Source organism: Ruditapes philippinarum, unplaced genomic scaffold, assembly GCF_026571515.1.
Source record: "Ruditapes philippinarum isolate M1 unplaced genomic scaffold, ASM2657151v2 ctg1107_1_1_1_1, whole genome shotgun sequence".
Taxonomy (NCBI): Eukaryota; Metazoa; Mollusca; class Bivalvia; order Venerida; family Veneridae; genus Ruditapes; species Ruditapes philippinarum.
This window is the reverse complement of record NW_026856188.1, coordinates 108,855-130,947: the sequence shown is the minus strand read 5'-3', so window position 1 is coordinate 130,947 and position 22,093 is coordinate 108,855. Positions and strand designations below refer to the sequence as shown.

The 22,093-nt window shown below is 33.0% G+C and overlaps 1 protein-coding gene across 1 annotated transcript in view; it reads left to right on the top strand.

Moving 5' to 3' along the window:
- Positions 1-21,778, top strand: part of LOC132745715 (ankyrin-2-like) — a gene marked incomplete at its 5' end in the record, with an annotated part of 28,500 nt that extends 6,722 nt beyond the window's left edge. The window contains 8 exons of the mRNA XM_060734677.1: positions 11,007-11,069; positions 11,861-11,929; positions 12,180-12,427; positions 13,916-14,204; positions 17,190-17,276; positions 18,741-18,832; positions 20,188-20,328; positions 21,661-21,778. Of these exons, the coding sequence (XP_060590660.1) occupies positions 11,007-11,069; positions 11,861-11,929; positions 12,180-12,427; positions 13,916-14,204; positions 17,190-17,276; positions 18,741-18,832; positions 20,188-20,328; positions 21,661-21,778 (1,107 nt within the window). The remainder of the gene's footprint in view (positions 1-11,006; positions 11,070-11,860; positions 11,930-12,179; positions 12,428-13,915; positions 14,205-17,189; positions 17,277-18,740; positions 18,833-20,187; positions 20,329-21,660) is intronic.
- Positions 21,779-22,093: the final 315 nt, after the last annotated feature.

Genomic DNA, 22,093 nt, shown 5'->3' with positions numbered 1-22,093 from the left:
CAGATACATGGGTTGCTAAGACGCCCATTGCATTGAATGAAGTAGGCCGGACAAGAAGTAACCAATTTGTGAACTTACAGCAATGGGTCAATCACCCCTGATAATCTTGTCGCCAACTGTCTGCCAGAAAAAGGTGTGAAGATCCCCGCCAACTTAGAGTGATATTTCAAATGTGGTATTCGTGGTAACAGGGTCAGCAAGTCTGAGTCCTTATTGCTCCGCGCCACAGGCGTTAAGCTATTTGTGTTTACTATTTTTGTGTCCATGGACCCGATTTTTATCAATTAATCCCTTTGATTTACCGCTAAAAATATGTTCGGAAGCAAGAATTCCTTCCGATGTCTATTATGTAAAGTCGTATTTTGGTTTCCCCTTTGGTGATTCGCAGCATGCTATATTAATTAATGAATGAGAAGGGGAACAAATTTCAAGTATAAAAAGCAGTATTAAAGACAAAGAAATGCACTTAAATTCGGTAATTTATTTCTTACATTTGTATCATCTACAGGAAATTTCTAATTATTTTGTTGTACACAGTGGGTTGTGTACATGTATGTATTTATTGCTGTACTTTGATTCGAAAGCTTTAAATAGATTTGACCGTACCATTATGAAAGTCCGAAAATATCTTTATAGAAGTAGTTTAACGCTCATTTTTGTCGCGCTATGGTTATAAATAACAAACTGGAGAGTTTTGCAGAAAATGAAATGCAAACACATTCAACCATAAATTGCACTCTTTATCAATTTATCAAAAAACAAGAATGTCGAACGACACATATACCCCCCTTTCTAGCCATTGACTCACATAATTGGATAATTTTATTACAGAAACTTGCCAAAAATTGGTACATGGTGTTCAATTATGGAAAAATCAACGAAAGCCATTTTGACATTAAAGGCCCCTGTGACCTTGACCTTTGACCTAGTGACCCCAAAATCAATAGGGGTCATCTACTAGTTATGACCAATCACTATGTGAAATATGAAGACTTTGTAATACATACTTTTCAAGATAATCAGCAGAAACCATTTTGACATTTAAGGCCCCTGTGACCTTGACCTTTGACCTATTGACCCCAAAATCAATAGAGGTCATCTACTAGTGATGACCAATCACTATGTGAAATATGAAGACTTTGTGATACACACTTTTCAAGATAATCAGCGGAAACCATTTTGACATTTAAGGCCCATGTGACCTTGACCTTTGACCTAGTGACCCCAAAATCAATAGGGGTCATCTACTTGTGATGACCAATCACTATGTGAAATATGAAGACTTTGTGATACATACTTTTCAAGATAATCAGCGGAAACCATTTTGATATTTAAGGCCCCTGTGACCATGACCTTTGACCTAGTGACACCCAAAATCAAAAGGGGTCATCTACTAGTGATGACCAATCTTTGTGTGAAATATGAAGACTTTGTAATACATACTTTTCAAGATAATCAGCGGAAATTATTTTGACATTTAAGGCCCCTGTGACCTTGACCTTTGACCTAGTGATCCCAAAATCAATAGGTGTTATCTACTTGTTATGACCAATCACTATGTAAAATATGAAGACTTTGTGATAAATACTTTTCAAGATAATCAGCGGAAACCATTTTGACATTTAAGGTCCTTGTGACCTTGACCTTTGACCTAGTGACCCCAAAATCAATAGGGGTCATCTACTAGTTATGAACAATCACTATGTGAAATATGAAGACTTTGTGATAAATACTTTTCAAGATAATCAGCGGAAACCATGTGGTCTACCGACGGACAGACCGACAGACCGACCGACAGACAGACAGACAGACCGACAGACCGACATTAGCAAAACAATATACCCCCTCTTCTTCGAAGGGGGGCATAAAAATATACGGCCTTGATTTTACTCCTGACAAATATTTTAATAGACCCTCATTTCCCGATTTTTTGCTGTAAGAAGTAAATTCTATTTTGTTCCAATTGCTTTTATGGTGGTTTGAGTGGAATGTTGATTTGCCGAATACTGTAACATTTTAACAACAGAAACTTTGGTCTTCAGTTTAAACATTAGGTGTAATGGGTGGTGTTCAGGATTCAGAAAACCAAGTAAGAAATGCGCTGCAATCTTGTAATTTCGTTTATTTCACATCTACAAAGTTCATATAATTGTAGCTATGCGTAGCGGTTCGATTCTCAACAATGGTGTCCTGTCAATTTAATTAATTTCTTCAATCCTGAATATTTACTGTAATAAAAATATTTTACATCAAAAACCGCTACCGTTAATGTCTTCAAAAAATAAACTTGTTTGTAATCTTTTTATGTAACTTCTGGAAAACTCTGCCGTCCGTGGCGTCGCTAAAAAGGCGGCAACGTTAACGTGACGCGAGAGCTTTTAGCGCCAAAAAGTGAACAAAATTTTAAGAATGTTAATTTATAATTCTTACAGTGCCCTCCATGAAATGTCTTAATTTCATCAAATAAGAATAACACTTAAGCAAATTTTGTTTTCTCACAATATCAATAATTTACTTATCAAATATATATGAAAATAATGTAGTAGAAAAACTAATAGAAAAAAATACTAAAACGTTGTGTATATGTATCAAAAATATAAAAATCTATATGCTTAATATTTTTTGTAAATGAAAATAAAAATAAATATTAAAAAAAACCAACCAATTCGCATATATACGTAATTATTTTGAAAAATGTAAAACATGACACAAATATAAATATCATCAAAGATTGGAATTTTTATTTTTTTTCAATAATTATAATTTTCAACCGCTATCAAGTCATGGTAAGAACATGCTCTTGCAAGAAGTACAAAATACATATTTATAGCTTATAAAATTCTTTTTTGGGTTCTTAAAATGCGAGAAAAAAAATAAAATTAAAAAAAAAGGATCTTGTACATCAGTAAATGTATATTTACTCCGTGCCTTCTAAAAGACATAATTTTGTTATTGGTCTGTTAAAAGTTGTTCCTTGGCAAGAGCTTTCAAAATGGTGCGTGTAGATCTTATCATTCTCTCCCATGCCCCACCCAAATTGCTCGCGTATGGTGGATAAAGTGCCAGTCTACCTTATTCTGCAACAGATATCTACCGATCTTAGACTGGTTCCACTCTTCTAAGGATTTCTTAAGTTCTTTGTCTCCGCTAACCAAGTTGGTACCGTTGTCACTAAATATTTTCTCTGGTTGTCCACGTCTGTATGTAAAATGCTGGTAGGCAGCTATGAATGAATTTTTTGTGTCAAGCAATGGGCTACTTCTATATGCACTGCTCTCGTTGTCAAGCAAGAAAATAGATAACCATATCTTTTAACGCTAGATCGACTTAATTTCACTATCAATGGTCAAAAGTAGTCCACTCCGACAAATGTAACGGTGGTTTGCAAGGTATCGTCTTCTCTGGGATAAGTGGCGCCATCTGTTGAGTAAGTAATGGATCTCTCTGTCGTTTACAAGCAATGCATTTTCCTATGGTCTTTTTAACAGCACTAGGACCACGTAAAATCCAAAATTTTGACCGTATTTCTGCTAGAACGTGTTGCCATCCTATATGTCCATTGTTGCTATGACTATTATCAGCTCTGTCACGTGATCATTGTGGGGAAGAATTATAGGGGCTTTTTCAAAATCATTGAAATTTGTCTTCCAGACATTCGGATGAGTCCATTTTTCATCACAGGGTTAAGCATAGCTAATCTGCTATTCTTTTCAATATGTCTTTTATTTCTTGTTGGAAGTTGATTTTCTGTACATACCGAACAATTGCATGAGTAGCATTATGTATCTCAGCTAGTTTGAGATCTTCACAATTTTGTTCATTTTTATTTTGACTTCTGCAGTATGTCACAAACCTCTGTAACCAAGCGAACGCTCTTAGTAGTCTGTTCCAGTCTGAATAATGGTTGATGATGTCTCCTATAGTCGGCCCAATGTATACCCCAGTGGCATTTATTGCTACGTCTCTTTTAATTTCGGAGTCGTCGTCGGCTATATCGTTTATGTTTACAAATTTAGGTGAAGTAGACTCGTCCTGCGTCAGATAGTCTGGTCCATTAAGCCACAAATAAATGCTAGTTTTATCGCCAGGATCTATACCTCTTGATGCTATGTCAGCGGAGTCCGAACTGGAGTCGATATAGTGCCACTTTTCTGGACTCGTCATTTCATGAATATAACTAATTCTATTCCCGACTAAAGTCTTAAAACGTCTTGTAGTGTTATTTATGTATCCAAGAATGATCATTGAATCCGTCCAGAAAACAACTTTGTCAATTTTCAAATCAAGTTCTTCTATCAGCTTGGCATACAGACGGCATGACACAACAGCTCCACACAGTTCGATTCTCGGTATAGAAGCTTGTTTTATCGGGGCGAGTCGGGACTTGCCAAGCACTAGACAACATTCAGTGTTATCATGTTCGTCAGTAATGCGTAAATATGCGCATGCGCCATAACCCGTCTCAGAACCATCGCTAAACACGTGTAAATGTATATTTTTTAAAGTACTGAAATATTTTGGTTGAAAACAACGGCTTATTCGAACGTTTTCCAAACAAGGTAAGTTTAATATCCAACGTTGCCATTCATCATGATCAATTTGCGGAATTGCTTCATCCCAAACAAATTTCCTTCTACACAAGCTTTGAACGATAGCTTTTGCTCGTAATGTCACTGGTGCTAAAAGTCCTAGTGGATCAAATATCGCACTAACTATGGAAAGCCTTACGCGTCTAGTTACAGGTTTATTTGTTTTCTTGATTTTGAATGTGAGGAAATCGTCATTAACGTTCCAATTAATGCCTAATACACGATCAAAAGGAACTTCGTTTTCGGGACTGAGGCTAACAATCGTCGGTGCACGTTCATAATCGGGAATTGTATCAATGACTGACCTGCTGTTGCTGATCCACTTTGTAAGTCTAAAACCTCCCATTTTCATCAGTGACTGTAAATCCGCTGCTAACTTTGTCGCTTTCTCTTCTGAATCTACAGATATCAGGCAATCATCGACATAGAAGTTTCTTTTTACAGTTTCTATAACTTCATCTGGAAATTTATTCGCGTTGTCACTGGCTGTTCTTCTTAATGCTGCACAGCTAGGAGATGAAGTGGCACCGAATAGATGCACCTGCATACAGTAAGTTTTAGGAAGTACAGACATGTCCCCATCAGGCCACTATAGGAGTGCGTGACAGTCTGCTTCTGTCACATGAACTTCATGGAACATAGCCTCTTTATCAGTAAACATAGCTATCTTTTCCTCACGAAATCTTATAAGTACCCTACTAAACTGTTCATTAAATCTGGACCTTGGAAAGCTGGCTATTCAATGAAGTATAATTGTATTTCGCGACAAAGTTAAGTACCACATGAACCTTTCCTGGTTTGTTAACGTTCATCACAGGGTGGTGGGGTAAGTACCATATGCGCTTAGAGTTTGTACCGTTATTATCTACCTCTTTTGCATAACCTTTATTAATGTACTCACTAACCGTTTTGGTGTACATTTCATGCAAATATTTATCACGAGACAAATTGTGTTTAAGTTGATTCAAACGTGCTAAATCAAGTCGTGTCCTTACAGCATATGGCTGATGACTGCTTCCAGAACGCACTTTATGTGGAATATGTGCTTCGGGGAAATCTGTACCAATTAAAATCCGGACTTCATTAGCATTTACTTTGGGAATTTCTAAATCGGACAAGTATGGAACGCCAATAATGTCATCACTTGTCACTGCAGAACGTGTAGGGATAGGTAACTGTTTAACCGTCCAAACATTGTTAAGGTTAATTTCACCATTTCCAGAAACTGGGCAAAGGCTGAGATCAACTTCCTGTCCACAAGTGGTACGTCCGGTCGAGCTAATGGTCAATATCTGGAAGGTGACAGGCCGGCTGGTCAGATGCAACTGCTGTATCAGACATTCATCACAAAGCGTTTTGTCTGCTCCATCGTCGAGCAGAGCATAAGCTTGGCAAGAGTAACCGCTCCCACCCTTAACAGTTATAGGTATGATCCCTAGACAGATTTTAGCAAATTAACCATTAACTGCCGCACAATTAACAGAATGTTGGGTTATTGAATTATCGGGACGTTTTGTGGACCAATTGTGTAAAAGAAAATGGTGTTTAATGGTACAATCAGACACAGTGCATAATTTATCCCGCCTACATTTGCGTGTCATATGATTGGGTTTGAGGCAATTAAAACACAATTTAGATTTTATGACAAACCTGTTCCTATCTTCTAAAGACAATTTTCTAAATTGATCACATAAAGATTTTCTAATGTATTTTGACGTTTGGTTTTCTGTGTATGTAGTTATTTTACCTTTTGTGGTATTTCCTGACGCAGACGCTTTATTTCCCGGACATTCTACTTTTACAACATCAATGCCGTAAACTGAGCTAGCAACACGGGACCTTTCATCAATAAATTTGGCCAATTCAAAGAAATAAGGTTCTCTCCCTGATTTAAAAATAGAGTGGACTACCTCTGCCCATCTTGATCTCAAATGCATAGTGAGACGTCTTACAATGCGCCTTAAATTCTCAGATTTAATAACGTCAGAAACAAACCCTAGTTGTGAAAGTGTCATTTGACATTTTTGCATATCTAAAGCTAATTGAGACAATCCTTTCACATCAGATGCATTAATATTAGGGCCAAGCAACAATTTATCAATATGACTTCACGCAACAACATGTGGCTTACCATAACGAGATTGCAAAATTGATTTAGCTCGGTTATACCCTACATTTGAATCAAATAACACACAATCTTCTATTCAAGATTTTGCCTCACCAGTGCAATATTGTATTAAATAACTTAATCTTAACCTATTGTCACTTACTTTGCACTCAATGATGGTCTCAAAATTTTTAATGAACTTACAATAATCAAGCGCAGAACTGTTGAATGTCAATAACTCTGGTTTTGGTAAATTAAATCCTTCTTAAATAATTGATGCAAGTCGTTCCACTTCTAAACCGGAAGTACTATTTCCGCAATCTTGCTTCGTAACATCTCCGAATTTACGTACTTCTGCAGCCTCGTGATCTTAACTGGAACAAACACGAGAATAACGTGCCGTATTGCTATCGGCTACATTATCATTTCGATAAGTATGTCCAAAATCCATTTTTTGGCACAATATGTCCATCTTCTAATATGTCGTCTGCTTCTATCACCGTGCTTCCGTCTGCCCACATTGACTCCTCCAGCCTCGCTTCCATCAAAGCACTTTCTTGATCCAGTAGTTGCGATTTATCTTTGAGCTGCTTCTGTATTGCCTCTTATCGCAATTTCTCCTTCTCCAAAGCTTGTTTTTCTTTAAGAGCCTTAAGTTTTTGTTCTGCTATAAGGAGCATAACTTTTGCGTTTCTTAGCCGAGTTGCGGATGAAACGGCACTACTGAGTACTGATGCTACGGGATTCCATTTGGCATATCTTTCCTTGAATACTATAAAGTTCACTCTGCAACTTTCAAAGTTCTTCTCTAGTGTTTCTATAGTTTTTGGATCTTCGCAAAAGTCTAAACATTCAAAGTGTGTTGATTTAAATTTCTCGTATCTTTCACACAGTCGATCAAACAATTTTTTACTTTTTGCTCATTTTCAGTGCTTAACATCAACTCTTCGAGTTCTTTATAAATCTTGGTTAACTGAGCCAAATGCTCTGTCCGCGATTTCCGTGCAGTATCGTAGTTCATTATTTTCTTTTAGCGATTATAGTCGACAGTGTTGTGAATTGTTCAGGATTCAGAAAACCAAGTAAGAAATGCACTGCAATCTTGTAATTTCGTTTATTTCACATCTACAAAGTTCATATAATTGTAGCTATGCGAAGCGTAGCGATTCTCAACAATCCTGTCAATTTAATTAATTTCTTCAATCCTGAAAATTTACTGTAATAATAAATAAATATTTTACATATTTTTATATATATATATTTGATATATTTATATATATATAATATATATTTTTTTATCAAAAACCGCTACCGTTAATGTCTTCAAAAAATAAACTTGTTTGTAATCTTTTTATGTAACTTCTGGAAAACTCTGCCGTCCGTGACGTCGCTAAAAAGGCGGCGACGTTAACGTGACGCGAGAGCTTTTAGCGCCAAAAAGTGAACAAATTAAAATTTTAAGAATGTTAATAATTCTTACAGGTGGAGATTTTGAAGCAATTCAACACAATAGTAGATTGATCTCCTAAAAAATCAATTAACAATAGATCTTTGTTTATAACCAATGTTAAGAAGCTTTTATATATTTGACTCGCATGAACATAATGTTAGTAAATTTCCTCATGCCTGTCTCAAAATTCTGGTAACAGTCTTCCATTGATAGATAATGTTTCACTACATCAACATATCATGCAATTTTTTATGATTTAATGTACCTTTATTTTTGTTTACAAAATAAATCCTACATTTGGCCTTTTTGAGGGTCGTCCAAAATATTTTATTCCAGTGTGTGTTCTACTTTCAGTATTTATCTGTGACTTAAAATATAGCTACTGTATATTAGGTCCCAGGTATCAAAAGAAATCAGTTTTCCTTATTTTACATGATAAAAAAGCATATAAAATTACTATAACAGTCCCTTTTGTTACTATTGATATAATGTCTGTATATTTGTTACAATTATTATAATAACAAGAAGTATCTTTAAAAAAGATACTCGGCCGAATTAAAACTGGTTTATTTGCATATCGTATTATAGGAAACATGGAATAGAAGCATGATCCTATTATGGCATTTTACGTTTAAATTTTTGAAATATTAAAATCATATGCATGTTTTGGCACATCCAAAGTATTTTAGATAGAAACAAAATGTAAAGTCTGAAGTAAATCAAAATTTCAAAAGAAAACAATACAAATAGAAAATACATGGTTGATGTCGGGATGGAAAAGGTTTATCCGGTGAGCGAGAAAGTGTATCTTGGCGAGCTTTAGCGAGCCAAGATTCACTTTCGCAGCGAACCGGATAAACCTTCTCCTTCCCGACATCAACCATGTATTTGATTTATCCTGCTTTTTATCATTTTTTAGAATAATTAAATGGTTTCATTCTTCTTTTCCCCCGATAAAATAGCATTTATAAATATGCAGTTTTGTTTTGCTGCTAAAGATGTGACGTCATCATGTGACGTAATGACTGAAGATAGATAAGTTTATCCGGCAAGGCTTTATCCAGCTGAGCAGGATAAATACCCGGATCAACAGATTTCCAACACCTTTGGAAATAACAAAAGATACATAAAGTCCGAAAAAAGAATCGAAAGTAAGCTTTGTAATCTAAAAATACGTCGATAAACAAACCATTCAATCGTTAGCAGTAAAATAAATTCTTCATAAAATTGTTAAATATATGAAAATTATCAACTTTGTATCCATTTCACATCAACTGGTACTACCGGATAAGTTCGTTTACTTGTGTGTTTTTTGCCATATTTATGCGCATGAGTACACGGGATGTAAGTGGTGGTTTCGTTAATGTTTGACAAAATTTATAGTCCATTAAAGCAACGTAAAATAATCTGTATGAAGATGTATGGTAATATAGAACTTATAATGAGTTGGAGAAGGCATTGTTAAACAGAAGTTATGTATCTGAAATTTAACTTGATAGTAAAACAGCTTGTATATGAATTTAGATAGTTCGTTCCCAGAACTCCTTTAGATCAAGTAAAGATTAGACGCGTTTACCTTGTAAGAAAAATTCCTTTATGTCATTTTACTAAGTTTACAATAGCCATTCAGATTTCAGATTGTAATTTTTAAATGACCAATGGAATTTTTACATATATTAAGTTCTTCCCTGTAAATTTTATAGGAAGTCCAACTAAAATTAGATTGCCTCCGGCCGAAAAAAATCCAGACTTTGTTCATTTTTACTACTGTATTGTATGTTTCACAGAAAATACATTTAATATTCTTATCTCTAGCAAGCCTACCAAAGTTCATGATGAACAATGTTTTTCGTCCGCCCATTCATCTATGATATACATGTAATATTCTGGTAAAATCCAATTAACCATTGAAAAGTTTATAGAATATCTGGTCATCAGATGTTTGCTAGTTCATCGTCACTTGCTGCATTTCTTGTTTGGACTCCCTTTAATGCTTTGCATGAATGCCTTTCTTGTTATAACATGATATACCATTTGCCGCGAAACATGTAACATTTGAAAAATAAAGTCGATGAAATTTTTTTTTTTTTTTTTTTTTTTTTTTTTTTTTTTTTTATTTACAAATTTTATGCTTGTTTGCATCCCTTCACGTTACATTTAATATTTCAAAGGATGAGTTAGCATGAGAGTGTACTGAACAATTGTTATCATGAAATTAAGTGGCTAAAAAGGGTAACTTATATTAGACTTACAACTTAGTGAGTATAGGGCCATTCAAATATTCATTTACTATTACAACACTCAATGAATCTGAGGATGAAAGTTCAAATAAAAGAAGATGAAGTATATACAAAGTCAGCAGATGTATTACATATCTTCCTAAATTATTTTACTTCTTTTTTAATTAAGTTCAGTGTAACTACATCTCGACTGACTGATAAAAGGGCGGTTTCTTATAAGTTGCCCCAAAACTTTCAGATTTACGTCCCATGAATTTCAAATTGTCATGAAAATATATTTTATAACTTTTTTATTTCTTAATGTATCTCTACTCAGTCTTCAAATATATGCTACTTATCATAATACACATCTTATTTAATAAGATTCATACTACTAGCACGTATATCATCAGAATAATCATACTTGAACTTATAAATATATTATAAAAAATGTTTGTGTTCTGAAACTTATTTATTTCTAAAGGTATCGATTTAAACTTCAAGTACGAATATGTTCCATATTTTGACGCAAATCTTGTGTGAAAAGATCCAATACTCTAGCTTGACTATTTTCAGAAATTAATGAAATTTAACGTACTAATAACTGTTCGAATGTGTTCGGTATATGTTTATCTTTTAAGGAAAGCGATTTTGCAGATTGCATCCCTGACAGTCATTTTTCTAGAGAATCTGAATACTCTGAAGTAAGTATCTAAATTTGTTTGTTTGTTTTAGTTTTATCAAGGGTGTGATCTAGGGTAAATTCTGTATGGGTCGGAATACAGCTTCTACGCCGAAGAGAGGAGATATTGCCCATCTATTAAATAGCACAATTCATCAACTCTTAGTACAGTATTTTGAACTAACCCTACTGGATTTCTGTTAGCATTCGCAACTGAGAATTTGTACACGTAACTATACTGTCAGTATTACATCATTTAAAAGCACTGCTAACATTTGTTCATAAATACAAAAATCCGAAATAATTCGTTTAAGTAAAAGTCAATTTATATCGACCACGTTTCTTTTTAAAGACACTTTTTGGTTGTTTTACTAAATTAATTATACATATTAATCTATATATATCCGTGATAAATTTTGATTATGGTAGTTGAATATGTCTCATTTATATACTTGTATACTGTCAGTATTCTGAAGTTTTCGAAATGTATGTTATCTTCATTTTATTATATATAGTTGTTTTTAGCGAGTCGGCCATATTCTTGCATTTAGCAAGTTACATCATAATATAAAATAGGACATGAAAAATTATGCAAGATTAAGATTGAGATTAAGATACACAAAAAGATACATAGATATTATTTTTAATAGACAACAAGTTTCCAAAAATTATTTACCTGGAAGCATTTTGCAAAATGCCAAAATTGCTTACATACGATGAAATATTTTCAAAACAACTTGAGGAATATTGCTATCAGGGAAGATATCGTTCTTTATAATTTAATTTATATGTATTTTTTACCATTCTGTCAAGGATGATGAAACTATCAGCGATAATAACGCGGACATACAGGATGGCGATGAGTGGTATGGTTGTGTTAGTGTGAGTAAGAGTTTACAATTTTTCTGTGTCCTTTGAATATTAAGATAGTATTACGGATAAATAAGGCATTGAAGTAATGTTTTATAGAAATTATTTTTCAAAGACATTTCATGCATCTTGTATTATATATGTGTTGTTATTTGGCAAACGTTTGATATATATATTTATTTAAGTATGAGAAACTGTAATAAGTTGGTTTTGTTAACAAAAACGAAATTTCTTTTAACAATATCTGCGCATTTTTTTGTAGACTATTAGACACGGAGGGAAAGATGATTTATCTAAAACTCTTAAATCAAACACAATTAAGCAGGACACAGACGCAGATGGCAATACGTTCTTGCACATTGCTGTGTACGAAGATAAAGAAGATAAGTTAGACTTCTTACTTGAAAAATATCCTAAACAGATAAATAAAGAAAACAAGAAGAAACAAACACCTCTGCATATCGCAGCAAAACTTAACAGAAGTGAAATTGCAAGGAAACTTATTGAAAAGTAAGATAGGATTTTGAACATTGTAAAAATTAAGAAATGTGAAAACTATTTGGTCATATAAACTTGCAGGTTTTTAGCGCCTGGTCTCATTTTAGGGATGACTTGTAACTGAAAGTTTTGTTGTGTAGGGTACGATTCATGTGTAAATGTTTACAAAATAAGTATAGATACCATTCCCTTGTTTATGTCATTGGTGATCATCTAATTGGTATTTAAATGACACGAAAACTTCAAGGTTCAACTAAAAGTAAAACATAGATTCGCAGATGCACTTTTGACTGTGTACACTTTAGTAGAAAAATCATTTTCAGCTTATGCTAGGAGTTGTTGATTGGTGTTTTCCATTCACAATCACTCATAAACAGACTCAAAACGAGTCAGTAATGATAACAATCTTATGATTTCACTCACGAAGAATGACTCCTTTTCAAGATTTTCTTAATTTGAAAATAACAAGTTATAATGGAGGTTAAGCACACCACACTTTTATAGGACCAAAATCAAAACAAACCATATTTTTACAGATTAATAATGTTTCTGCCAGTAAAAATAGATATTGTGCATAAATCAAGGCGGATTTGTCAACTTTGGCTTTGGGCGATCTAAATGGTATTTTTTACCGTTCATCTCTAAAGGGAAAATGAAAAAAATACAGATATATTATAATACCAGTATGACTTCTATTTGTATTTTATTTGTAGATAGTATTCCAAATAAGGAAAGTAATAACAAAATATCGTATGCATATTTTAACATTAAAGGCGACTTACAAGTCACATTTACGTTGTAGCTACATATTAAAACCATTAATGAACTGAATGTAAAGCTTACAGAGATGAGGCGTTATATATGAAGTTCGAAATAAGTCCCTGAAGTATACGGATATCAGTTAATACGAAGGTTTTACATTGTCTACATTTACCTTAAGTAAATGGTTTGAAATGAATATATAATCACCTTTCGTACACGGATGTACAAGTTTAGTTTAATCATATCTTATGTCAAGCATTTGCACAAAATATATAACACTTATACACATATATAATACAAGAAAAATCAAATACGGAAGCTTACAATGCTTTTACAATTTTTTTCGTGACTTGTACTTCATTACTGCAAATTTAGCGGTAAAGTAGTCCGGCTAGAATGTGCTACATAGAAGTTTTTTTTATTGACGTTTGATTGAATATTTGTATTAACTGTACAAAATAAGTTAAGCATATATCTTGGAAATTTTACAGATAAACAAATGTTGAAGTTTACGAATATGTGACTTATTCTAAGTTCCCATGATAATTCTCCATTTAGTTAGTTTATACACATTTATTTTAGTTCGATTGTGCTGGAAATCATAAGCTTGATGAAACACTCAATTACAACTTCATAATACATGTAATTGATTAAAAACATATAAATCTGAGAGTAGTACTTTTGTTGTACTTGATTCAAGCAAATGCAAGGAGGAAAACATATTTCTATATGCTTCAGGGAAGCCGAAAGAGATATCCAAGACATAAACATGTTCACCCCTCTATTGACTGCCGTTATGTACGACAGTCTAGAAGTGTTCGATCTTCTAGTCGATGAGAGCACAAATGGTGGATCTAAAAATATAGACATGCAGTTACTTCAGATAGCTGCAAAACACAACAGTAAAAGAGTCGCAGAAAAACTGATACAAACACATGATGCGGCATTTCTAGCAAGTAAAACGGACGAAAGTGAAACAAATCTTGTTCACTTAGCCACGGATAATAACAGTGTCGATGTTTTAGAAGTAAGGTGCCACAGTTGCTTCAATATATTCTATTTTAATGCTTATAAAATTATTAGGACACATATCAAGAAAAGACATATGGCTTATATAAAAGTTATGAATAAAAACTTGAAAACAATGGTAGTTTTATTTAATACAACTTTCCAATTTGTAAATGGCTACTTCGATTTAATAAACATGGATTTATTTAATGTAAAACAAATATATATGGACATATGGTCACTGTGGTGTAACATTATACCAAAATCAATATATTTTGCTAGAATGGTTCCATACACTGAATCATGATTTCATATAGCGTATTTGTAAAACTTTCTAGTTACTATAATAGTGTTTTCTAACGGAATATTGTTATCATTACTTTATATCTAATTGATACGATCAATTTCCTCCCTTAGATGCTGCTGAAAAAAAACCATACTTCTGCATTTGTGAATAATGATGATCCATTGAAACCGGAAACCGTCTCTACAGTGAGTAGATCTATTTAGTTTACAAGTCGTACAATTTAGCTGAGTATATTTTCGTTATTATTTTATAACACTTACCACCAAATGAATGTGAAGCAAACGAGTTTAAAATGTTATGTTTACCTTACTTTATTCTTAAAGATCCTGTACCACTTTTTTTCATGGTTTTATTTCATAAATATGATGCTCAAATTAAGATTTGTCAATATTGTAAGTTCAAATAAGCACTATTTATAAAGATATTACCCGTTTTAAAATTTCATGTAAATAAATGGAGGTAATTAGAAATTTATTTTCTATAAATTCTAAGTCAAATTTTCCTATAAGAAATAAATGCATGTGATTTATTGATTAAATATAATATGCATAAATATTTGCAGTACACATTTTACATATTCTTTGATGTTGGAAAATTGTTTTATTTGCATATTTATATACATAATTATATAATTTTTGAGAGTGTGGTATACACAAAGTAGCAATATCAATCACAAAACATACAGGATCGTTAAGGCTTGGTCTGAACAAATACAACCAAAGTACCATCTCGCACAGTCAAGAATTTAATTTTTGGCTCAGTGATCTAGAGCCTTTTCTTTGTCCATTTAAAGCCGGTGATCATACTGGTGGCAAGATTGATTCTGAAATATTTTCATTTAGTAAGAATACAACTTTTAAAGGAAAGAAACAATTAGAATGAGATTCAACATAATCTTTCTGCAATCAACGATCATGTTGTCTCTTTTTTGTTTTACTATAAACATACGTTTTGAATGTATATAACCATGTTATTACACATGTTGTCGACATTGCAGTTATTTCACAGAACACGTCTTTACAGGAACACTTCATCGACAGTTCCTATTTTCAGCATATTTAGATGTTTCTTCTGTCATGTTAGTTAACTAAAGAATTATAATTATATGGCATAACTTCTAGAAAAAGTTTCTTTCTTCAAAAAATATTATATTGAATGTGACATTTAAGGAATGACCTTTACTTTCAATTTATTTTTTCTGAAGTTTAGTTATAAAATAAAATGTAAAGGATAGTTCTTGCCATTATAAAATAAAATGTCAAAGATAGTTCAAAAGCAAAACGGGATAGATCTCTAATTGTCTAGTTAAGTTGCTAAGATTTCTAAATTATGTTTTACCATACATACTTCCATAAAATATTTTAAGCGTTCACTTCGTCAAGATCTTATCAAATTTTCGAGTGAACATTTTATTTTACATTAGAACATTGAGTTAATTTAACACAAGGTCGTATTGAGTTATTAATTTTGTCTAAATAACGAGACCTCCATTCATGTTCACGATCCTGTACGTTTACTCATGCACATGAAAATATCTAAATACACACCAAAAAGTCCAAATCAAGTATCTTCAGTTTATGATGTTTAATAGGTGTCCAATATCTTATATGATCATAGGTGAGTTCAATTGGTATAATGTTTATACATCTTTTCATATATCTTTGCATATAAATCAAGTATTTATAAATTATATATAATTGCCTACGGCTGCGTAGAAATTGAGTTCCCTTACCAAAACATGGCAAGTTCATTTAGGAACGCATACATCTTGCAGTGGTCCATTTTTCAAGATTAATAACAATGCATAAATCGTTCTATTGATTCTTCTGTCAATTGAAACAAAGGTTTTTATACATAAGACAGGTATCTTACGATTTTCCTTTTTTTTTTTTTGGATTTTCAGTGTTTTTTCAGTATTTCGTATGCGTATTGGTTATAATATGTTCACGATTGAAAATGAACTGTTACAAAATCCATTAACACAAAGTAAATTATTCATTTGGTGTGTAGCTTCAGACCCAAACCCTTTCTCACAATTAATGTGGTGGGTGGAGCTATGGTCCACTATTAGGTCTATCTCGAGTTATCACAATTGTTTTTGTTTGTGAAACCAAGGCCGGTAAACAGTGTTTTATAATGTTTTTATATTTTCCCTTTTCATCATAGCTGTTTGTATTAAATCAATGATAAACCGTTCATAAGTTGATTGTTGATTTTATCTATCCATCATACCTTTATCCCTATTTGCAATATTTCATATGTGATTTCTTTATAATGATGCATATGATTATTAAATTTATTAAACAAACGTAAAGAACGTAAAGACAAGCAATAGGGACATTTAGATAAAAACTGTAAAATAGAAGAGGCATTAATATTAATATACTTATAATTTGATTTCTTTGATTATAAAACGGGCTTTTTCTCAGTTACAAGAAATAATTATTATGTCATTGTTTTGCAAGCATGCTAACATTTTTACATCGAAAACTTAGAAATAACATATGTAAGTTAGCCAGCTTTTCTTCAGTCGAGTGTCTTTCTGTTTTTTAAGTCTTATATATATCAATATCCATTAAAATCTCTTGCGCATTAGGTCATGTAGCTATTATTTAGGCTAAATATTGTCAAGAAATATAAATATAATGTATTATAATCATGTAGTCATATATAATTGCATGTATTGGACATTAACAGCGCAAAGATGGTGATAAAAACATCAAAAAACAAATTACTACTCCACTTCATATCGCTGCACGCGCAGGGTACTTGGACTGTTTGAAGGTAAGTTATAAAATTTAAATGAATATGAAGATCTACTTTGAACTCATTGGCTATCGTTCACATGAAAAGTAGTGCCTTAAGCATCAATTGAATTTGGCAGTTAACGTAAGCTGGAATAATTGGAACGTAAGGTATGACTATCCTGATGCCAATCAGATTAAAATCAGCTCTAAATAAAGCTCCGCTTTTAGATCTGACCGTGACCAATCATTTCTGGTGACCTTTTACACAGCTTATCATCTGCGAGCTTTCATAATTTTGAAAGCGATGTGGTTCTTAATTTTAATCCTTGAAAACCTGCTGAGTAGGTAAATTTCACGATTTTGAGAACAAACATGGCGTTGTCTATATAATCGACAGGTAAACTGGCAAAATAATCTTGCCCATTGAAATTGACTCTATTATTTCAAGTTAATTTCTAACAAAAATCAACAATTTGTTTAACTTCCACGGATAACGGTTTTTTTTTATACTTCTGTTAATGCCTATATAAAAACCGGTTTGATTGCATGGCTAAAAATAGCTTTCTGAGACTCGAGAAATCCCAATTATAAAGAAGGCGAAATATATACGGTCGTCATCAGATTTACAGAAAAGAAATAAGTAGATGAACTTTAGTCAGATTGATCCTAATGCAAAACATCCGCTTTGAAGAGTATTTTTTGTAGGCTACAAATACTGTCAACTGCATTTAAACTGAGGATCGTAGGTTCAAACCCAAGTAGGCTCAACTACTTTTCTTTCATTTTTTTCTTTTATCATTGTTTAAGTATCATTCAGATCATAGTGTTTAATTTTGATTATATAATAATGATAGGAATTTATTGGCTAAATAATGCTGAATTTATTTATTCATTTGATAAGAGGCCCTTAACTGGGTATTTTTAGGGATATTTTAAATAAGACTCTAAGCAGGAAAATTGTCAAATGATGTTACAAATGGTGGGGTAGTGTACATGTTTTTACATATTTCAAACATTGTAATTTTGCTTCAGTCATTTGTTTGCTGAATGTTATCATTTACTTCTTCATAGTTATAAATAGGAAAGGATGATATAATAGATTATTTAGACTTTTCATATTTGTTAAAATGAGCCTTCTAATATAATAAAGTGTCCATAACTTGTTAACCGTACGGTAAATTTTGTTTCAACTTTGCATGCAGGTGTCCAGGCATATGACAGACCTATTTTGACATTCTTTTCAGTTCTTTATAGTGCCAATTAGGTTGGTCATACTTTATGAAACTTCTTATCATTTTTTTCTGTTATTTTTTTTATAAATATATTATAATCTGATTCATTGCATGTCAATTAAGAATATTTCAAGCTATTCTTACATATTTTCTTCACGAAATTGCTCATAAAATATATCATAACATCATAATGGATCAGCTAAGACGGTATACGTGATTTTTTTATAAGATATAAAGTTAAATACGAGTTTTGTTTCTAACTGTATCAGGTTTTAATAAGAGTTCGTGAGGTAGACTTCTATAGACAATCTGAACATGGAGAAACAGCTCTACATCTAGCAGCTGCAAATGGAAAGAAAGGGTAATTAGGTGTTCAGCTTGAATGATTTTTGTCATTTAAAGCTAAGATATCTTACGTAAATAAATTATCAGGCTTCTTGTTTAGTTAAATCATTTTAATTGTAGTCAGCTTTATTTGTCAGCATATGAAATCCATGTCTTTTTGTTTGTTTGCTTGGGTTTTACGTCACACCGACACAGTATAGGTCATTTGGCGATATTCCAGCTTAACTGGCGGAGGAAGACCTCAGGTGCCCTTCCGTGACTTATTTCAGGCCCAAACGGGCACCTGATTAGAACCACCGACGTTCCATAAGCTAGCTGGATAGCTTTCTCACATGAAAGAATCCAAAGTCCCTGTCGGGATTCGAATCCACAGCGGTGAGGGGCAAGTGGTTTGAAGTCAACGACCTTAACCACTCGGCCACGGACGCCCCATGTCTTTTTGTAGTTTACGTGAGTTTTAAATATCATTTAATGAATGAGTATAAATCTGTTAATAGAAGTTGAATCGTTTGTCCATAAAACGTACTATGTTGCTCAGAAAAAAAAGTACCATGAATGTATTCATATGGCGAGAACTGTTCTTGGTGAAAGAATTTAGTTATTACAGCATTACCTTTAATTCAGTACTTTACATTTAAAATAATTGATACTAATGTCTCTACTTTGGTCATGTTTGCTATTTTATTTAATAGTTATAACAAGAACTCTTTAAAAGAATATCTTAACCAGTGGAGTATGTGAAATAACGATCATATTCTTAATGACACGTTCCTTCTAGTATAACGAAGCTCTATGAAACAGGTTATTTATCGGGAGATAATATAATTATAATTCTAAGCACTGCTTTATATTTTGGCCAAATAAACCCGCATATTAAGTATAGGGACCATTCAAGTGTTCAATATTGTTCAATTGGCTGGCAGCTACGCTGGTATAATCCATAGTCATCGATTGACCTGGTCCACGTCAAAGAACACATGGGTTCATTTGTGATACTGTTGACCAAGCAATAAATAGAAAACGCGGAGCTAAATTTTCTAATGTCAGTAAAGGTCCATGGGCACAATTTTCTGTTCTTTAGAAATTAAAAACATCTAATATCACTTCTTCCTCGTCCAAGTTTTTAATTTCTGTATAACAGTTAGGATGAACACGTAACTAAAAACTTAATGATATAGAATTGTCAACTTGAAAAGTTATTTTATCTGATATTAAATGTGATTCTTATGTTTTCAAGCAATGTTCATATACATTAAAAATGTCGTTCTTCTATTCATGTGTTGTTATCTTTAATATGATTAAAATATTCATTCAAATTTTTTGATAAAAATTCAATGTGTTAACTTATACAAGTAACGTTGTATTTTAAAGAGTTGTTGAAGAATTGCTTAAAGCTGCACCAGAACTGAAGGACGTGAAGGATGCATCGGGACAAACTGCACTTTATTCCGCAATCAAACATGTGAAAATCGTAGAGATTCTTATCAAATCAGGTGCTGAAGTAGATGACACGTAAGTAATATGATATTGTTTAAAGAAAACTTGCCGCTATTATAATATTAGGTGAAAGTGTTAGGACAACACTTTCTTTCCTCTTTGAAGACCACTGAGAATCAACACACTATTAATATCATAATTTTGAACGCTTAAAGCAGCTGACCTCTAGAAGATAGCAGAAAAACTGCCGTCTTGCTAATATTTCAAAAATCTCCCTCAAAAACATTATTTAGTTGAAAGAAACCGAAATTACACTTCAAAATGTTCATATTTTAGTATTTTTGCTCTGAAAACAAACAGTTCGCGTTTCCACCAACGGGAAAATTCGTCTTTTATTATACCACGGAATTCTTTATCCGGGTTTTTTTTTTAGTATCACGTGGTCGTACAGGACAATATCGCGACCTGTGCTCCGGAATGCACGGAATCCAGGATTTTATCAAGCATATAGGGATACAAATAACTGCTTTTGCTTTTATATTTGTAGTATTTCATGGCACTAAAATTATATTTGATTAATTATTTTATATATATGATGACCAATTAATCAATTTAACCTTTAGCTTGAAATGTAATAGGGGTCTACTAAATGACAAAAAATTGATAAACGGTCTAGGGCATACCGGATTCCGGGATTTTTCCGAACCACTGTTGTGACACGTGACCGCGTTAAATAAATTATCTTCTTCTATTTTTATTGGCTCCTGCGTTAGTAACGTAGTAGATTATGGAAAAGAAAAACCTGATATATTAACGCTTTTGTCAACATTCTTTCTTGAACCAAGGTGTCAGTAATGATGGATTTATACAATAAACCTATCTAGATAAGTATTTTCTGTTTACTTGAAATTTTATTTCATTTTTTTCATTTTACATTTTCATTTTACCATCTGGAGGACAGCTTTTTTGTTTTGATTTGGTTTTACGTCACACCGACACAGTATAGGTCATATTGCGAAGTCCAACTTTACTGGTGGAGGAATACCTCAGGTGCCCTTCCGTGCATTATTTCAGGCACACACGGGCACCTGACTAGAACCACCGATGTTCCGTAAATTAGCTGGATAGCTTCAATACATGAAAGAATCCAAAGTCCCTGTGGGGATTCGAACCCACATCGGTGAGGGGCAAGTGGTTTGAAGTCAACGACCTTAACTACTCGGCCACGGACGCTCCGGAGGTCAGCTACTTAAATGACAGAAAGTAAATTATCTGATTCAGCCTAGATCGCCATGCAGTGTAAACAATTTGAACTAAGTACTATGATTCATGTGTGTTTAAGCAATTAGGCAATTTAATGACGTATATTATTACACTGATTTTGTCCAATTTATTGTATAACTGCAGAGACAATCACGGTAGAACGCCAATAAGCTATGCTGCCGAAAAAGGACTGTTGGAATGTACAAAAAGGTTGATAGATAAAGCGAAAATCAATGAAGGTGATAACGAAATGGTAAATTAAAGAAATGCCACAAGGAACTACTAAACAGCAAAAAATTGTGTGGTGTAGACGTCATTTGTCCATGACCCTCAGCCTGTTTGTCAGCTTCGCTTTTTCGAATTTTCAATTTTTGTGACCCTCTAAATCGGTTACATTGGGTAATCATATCACTCCGGTCCATTATGTGACAAAACAGTCAATCATATTTGTTTCAAACTTAGTTTACCTGATCACTTTCATATTTTGAAGCAATATTAAAAGGATTTAAGCCCATAGGCTAGTAATTCTATGGATTTGTCTGATATTCATACTCGTATACCACTTGTTTAAAAAGTT